General features: G+C 54.0%; 1 protein-coding gene across 1 annotated transcript in view; it reads left to right on the forward strand.

Annotated features, from left to right (window-relative positions):
* RAB3IL1 (RAB3A interacting protein like 1) overlaps positions 1 to 4,990 on the forward strand; it is an 18,440-nt gene extending 13,450 nt beyond the window's left edge. Inside the window, exons 8-10 of the mRNA XM_003798732.3 lie at positions 1,145 to 1,244; positions 2,537 to 2,603; positions 3,990 to 4,990. Of these exons, the coding sequence (XP_003798780.1) occupies positions 1,145 to 1,244; positions 2,537 to 2,603; positions 3,990 to 4,072 (250 nt within the window). The 3' untranslated portion in view covers positions 4,073 to 4,990. The remainder of the gene's footprint in view (positions 1 to 1,144; positions 1,245 to 2,536; positions 2,604 to 3,989) is intronic.
* The last annotated feature ends 654 nt before the right edge of the window (positions 4,991 to 5,644 follow it).

Genomic DNA, 5,644 nt, shown 5'->3' on the forward strand with positions numbered 1-5,644 from the left:
CATTGTTGTTTGGTGGGCCCGGGCTGGATTCGAACCCACCACCTTAGGTGTATGTGGCTGGCACCTTAGCCACTTGAGCCACAGGCGCCGAGCCTAAGCCAGGTCTTGATTGATGAATAGTAATTTTCCAAGTAGGGAAGGACTTCTAAGGCAGAGGGAGCAGAATCAGTGAAGGTATGAGAAGAAGGGTTATTAACAGAACACCACCGGGGCAGTGGGAAGAGCAGTAAGTGGGCAAGTAGTTGGGGCTGGGATTGCAGAGGGTGCTGGGGGTTAGATATAGAGATGCTTTACTGGTTTGGGCTTTAACCAGCTCAGTCAGTGTTCCATAAGCCATCAATAGATGCTCCCTGGAAAGAGGGCTCTCTGGTCCACTCAGAGAGTCACAGTGAATTGGGAGGCAACAAATGCTCTGATAAGTCCTATAGCCAAGGAGCTTTTTTAACCTTCTACCTGGGATTCTCCCTAACTATAGGGTGTATCAAAACTTGTCATATATAGGGAAAATGGGAAATTGTGGTTAAATGTACCTTTATTTATAACATTCATTATAAAATTTTACCAAGAGGTAGCCAACATGTAAACAATACTTTATAAAATTTTGTAATGAGATTAACTAAGCTCTTTTGCCCATTAAGCGGCAAGGCCAAGGGCCTCCAGGTGGGGTCCAGTTTTGTTTAAAGGTCTATCCCAGCTGGGTGCAGTGGCTCATCCCTATAATGCTAGCACTCTGAGAGGCCAAGGCGGGTGGATTGCTTGAGCTCATGGGTTCAAGACCAGCCTAAGCAAGAGCAAGACCCTGTCTCTAAAAAATGCCCATGCATGTGGCAGGCGCCTATAGTCCTAGCTACTTGGGAGGCTGAGGCAAGAGAATCGCTTGAGCCCAAGAGTTTGAGGTTGCTGTGAGCTATGACACCACAGCACTCTACTGAGGGTGACAAAGTGAGACTCTGTCTCTAAAAAAAAAAAGGTCTATTCCAAAACTGCTGGGCACCCCCAGCCTGGCCTCCCTCCCATAGCCTGGCCTCTCTTCCCCACCCCTGCCTGCCTCTCCTCCATGCACCGTCTGGCTGCTGCATACTACCCACATGCATGGGATAGCCAAGCCACAGCCAGTCCCACAGTCCCCTTTGCTTCCCCTCAGCACATGTGCCCTGAGTGGGCTGGCCCGTGTTTGCCGCCATCGTATCCGGCTTGGGGACTCTGAGACCCACTACTACATCTCACCATCGTCTCGGGCCAGGGTAAGTCATCTTTTACAAGTGTCACTTGGCTGGGACTCAGCCTGGAAGTACAAACAGGACTCTACCTCAATCTGCAAAGCAGAATAGACTCAGAGGTGCAGAGGCTGATTCGGGCCACACAGCCAAGCTCAGTGTAGTGGTTTGCTGTTAGTATGTAACAAAGTACTGTCAGCACACCGGCATAAAACAACATGCACGTGTGATTTCCCAGTTACCCTGGATCAGGAGTCAGGCACTGGGTCCTCTACTCAGGGCCTCCTAAGGCTACAATCAAGATGCCAGTTGGCTGTGTGTGCTCCTTTTGGAGTTCAGTGTCCTCTTCCAAGCTCACATGGCTATCAGCAGAATTCAGTTCCTTGTGGTTGAGGGAACAAGGTCCCTGTTTTCTTGCAGGCTGCTGGCTAGGGACACTGAGCTTCTAGAGGCTTCCGTAGTTCCCTGCCACAGGACCTTGTCAAAGCAGAACAGCATACTTCAAAGCCATCAGGAGGCTCTCTCTTCAGTATGCTGATAACTCACTCTCATTTGAGTGTGGGACAACTCACCTGAATGATTGTGGAAACTGTCAAGGTCTGGACAGGCTGCTGCCCAACAGGCTGCTATTTGCCCACTTGTCATCATGCTGTCTAACAGGAAACGTCATGCTATGTCACTTTGCACTTTGGTCCCCCCTCTCCCCAGCCTTTGGGTGTCTGTCCCTCTCCCCCAGAGCACTGGGCATTCAGCAGGGCCTATTGCAAGCACAGCTAGCAACCACCTTCTACCCTGGCTTAGGCTGGGTTACTTAGGACTCCTAGGAGAGCCAGGGAAGCAGGGTGGGAGGAGCCCAGCTTCCACCCCATCTAGATCTCCAGGGTTCTGCAGCACCCAGTTGGGTCCACCCTGAAGCAAAGGGGCTGGCCTTTCTTATTCCTTCCCCATTGGCTGAGGTCTGCAGGGAGTTAGGGATAGAGGTACAGGTGGGGGCACCTATGGCTATTAATAGCCAACACTCCTGGCCCCTGGGGGTGGGGCCCTGGGCACGGCACCAACAGCGCCCTCTCCACAGTCTGAGCATCCCCAAGGCAGAGTCTGAGCCAAGACTGCAGCCAGACTAACCCCCAAGAAGCAGGGTTAGTCTTGCTGCTGCTATTAAGGAAAATTTTAAAGCCCATCCCTATCTGAGTCAGCACTACCTAGCTCCGAAGGGGGCCTGAGGGACTTTCTGCTCTGGTCTCAGAGCTGCTCTACCTGGTTGGGGGACCCTGAGTGTGGAAACTAGCGGCTCACCCCCTGCCTAATGCCGTCCACAGATCACAGCAGTGTGCAATTTCTTCACCTACATCCGCTACATCCAACAAGGCCTCGTGCGGCAGGACGGTGAGCACCCCCTGGTGGCCATTGTTGGGATGGCATGCGACACGGGCTGGGAAGGCGAGTGCTTTCTGGGTTTCCCTGACTATGAGCCCAGGCGGGATCCTGGGTCCCACAGCCTTGAGGCTAGCAAGGAGGAAGGTTGTAGGTTGGTTGGGCTCACAGACCTCCTGGTGCTGAGTTCTATGGGTGAGCTGCAGACAGAGCCTCCTGGGTCCTGCCTTATAGGACAGCAAGTCTGACAACCCCCTGTACCTTCCATCCCGGGTCTATGTCAACCTGGTCTTTCTTCTGCCCAGAGACCTCTCCCAATCTCCAGGACCTGGAAGGACACCATTCCTGTTACTGGCTTGGCATTTGAGGGCTTGCATTATGGGGCCTCCCCTGTGACTCCTTTCCTGCTCCTGATGTGATCACCTCTGGGTCTCCTCACCCTCAGGAATGGCTACCTCTAGTCTAATAGGAGCCTGGAGCTCAGAGTTAAAGCACTGAGCTTCCTGTTGCTTAGCAGGATAATAGCAGGATTGATTAGTGATGTCTGCCAGCAGCATAGGCAGGGACTGGGGAATCTCTCAGCCAAGTCTTTCAGGCGTCCTCAAACTATGACCCACGGGCCACATGCAGCCTGCCTAGGACAGTTATCCAGCCCGCCGGGTGTTTTTGCCACCGCTGCCTGTCCTCCTTAGCAGCTGACTCGTCCTGGGGCCCGCAGTCTGGCTCTCCAGCTGTCTGAGGGACAGTGAACTGGCCCTCTGTTTAAAAAGTTTGAGGACCCCTGTATAGTTACCTGTACACAGGCTTGCCTACCTCCAGGCCTTTCCTACCATTGTGGCTCTTATCTGACAGATCCTCTGCCCTGTGCCACCAAACTGTTCCCTAGTAAATATTCTGAACTAGCTTTGCCTAAGCCTCTGAGTAAGGAGCTATCTCCTTAGTGTCTCCTCCTGTCTTAGAGGTCCAGTCCCCAAGGCTGGAGCACAATGGCTGTTCACATACGCTAGGCCTGGAAATGAGCCTTGAGGACCTGCCTCCTCAGATGCCTTGACTGACACTGGCTCCACTCAGTGCTCAGGGTCCCTGTGACACCCCAAGCATGCAGCTCCTGGGTCTGGCGGCATCACCGCTGAGTGCTTGAGTGTGTGGCAGTATGTATGTACATGTCTGCATCAGGCTGCGGGGGTGTCAGCGTGTTCAGTGCTCACCAGTTTCTAAGGTCCAGAGTGAAGCCTCAGAGATGTCTAGCCACTGGCCAAGGTCATCTGTCCTAGGGATCAGAACCCTAGTAGTGTACCTTGCCAGCTGCCCTGCCCAATGCCAGGGAGAGGGGCCAGGCCATCTGCCTGAGGTGACCTTGAGCTGGCCCTGAGTTGTCCACTCTCTTTCTGCTTGCAGCAGAGCCAATGTTCTGGGAAGTCACCAGGCTGAGGAAGGAAATGTCACTGGCCAAACTTGGTTTCTTCCCCCAGGAGGCTTAGGGTGTGGCCTGGAGGGGGGCTCTAAGTGGGAGCAAACACCTGCCCAGGACAAGCTGACAGGGAGACAGGCTGCTGAAGCCAGCCCTGAGCCAGGAGCCAGATGGATGGACAAATGGACAGCCCATAGAGGCAGTGCTGAGCCAGTACCACACTCTATCCTGGGACAGCCAGGCCTGGACTTGATAGAAGATGCTTCTCTCTTCCCCATTGAGTTCTGCAACCAGCAAGAGGATTTCAAGAAAGCACCAAAGACCAAGGAGTTTGGAGCCATATTTGGGAGACTTGGCCCTTAGAAGAGGACGCTTGAGGGGTTCAGCACCCCTTTCCTTGGTTCAGAGAGCTGCTGCTTTCAGGTGCCTTACTGCTGGCGTATCTTCAGAGATTGTCGTGAGGTGGCCAGATCTCCAGAGCATCCTCCACCCCAGCTCCTAAGCCTGGGCTACAAGCTTCTCTTGTGGCCATCCCACACCTTGTTCCTGGTGGCCTCCAAGGGCCCGTGGCAGCAGGGCTAGGAGGACTGGTCGGGCCTCCACATGCTTGCCCATTCCACTTGTGCATGGCTGGGTACTGTCCCAGAGCATTCTGAGATGAATCACCTCCCCTCCCTCTCTGATCTAGCCCTGTGCTTCTCAAGGCGCTACTCTCAAAACCTCTGGAGGTATTGGTTAGACACAGACACGGCCTCAGGATGCCTGTTCCTGTTTTCCACTGTGGGTGGCTGTGGAGACAACGAGCCCTTGCATGAGCAGGGGGGCAGAGTGGGGTGGGCAGGACCTGGGCCCTTCCTTGCCCATCACAGCCCACTTGGGACTAGGGTTAGGGGCTCCAACCTGGACATATCCCTCACCATGTCTGGATTTCCTTCTTTGAATGGAATGTAACACGATCTTTATTTAATAAAGGAAGTCTTTGTTGGTAGAGGCTGGGTGGCCACGCGCCTTCACTCCTGCACCCTGGGGCTCCAGCCAAGGCTTGGGCATCTAGAGGAATGAAACCAAATCCTTTCCTTGCCCGCCCTCGTGCTTGGGATTAAAACCCAAATCCTGAAGCCACCCCACCACCATCACTACCACCAATTCCTTGCTGCAGAGAGGACTATTAGAGTCCACTCTTAGCATTCCACAGGCTGCAGTTACTGCTGCTGGGGAAAACAGCCTAGCTGTGGATCTTTGGAAAGTTCCTCTGGGTCTCCTCGCCGTCAGGGATGACCAGCTCCAATCTAATAGGAGCCTGGAGCTCAGAGTTAAAACCCTGAGCTTCCTGGTGCTCAATAGGATCATGGCAGGATTGACTGGTGATGTCTGCCAGCAGCATAGGCAGGGACTGGGGAAGCTCAGCGTTTGGGTTTCTCAGCTAAGTCTTAGATGGGTTCTCAGCAAAGGGTCTCAGGTGAAAGGTGGGAGTGGCCAGGGCCTCTGAGGAGCCAGAGTGCGGCTGGGGAAGTGTTTTGTGCCTGACCCCTCCGTATCTGTAGGGGTGTAGGCCTAGGCCAGTAGGCGTCCTTCTTGGGGGGCACCCCCAGAGAAAGGAGTGCAGCAGCTTCTAGGCTGGGTCAGTGTCTGTTGGGGCTAG

The sequence above is a fragment of the Otolemur garnettii genome, unplaced genomic scaffold, assembly GCF_000181295.1.
Source record: "Otolemur garnettii isolate 467f Iridium unplaced genomic scaffold, OtoGar3 scaffold00140, whole genome shotgun sequence".
Taxonomy (NCBI): Eukaryota; Metazoa; Chordata; class Mammalia; order Primates; family Galagidae; genus Otolemur; species Otolemur garnettii.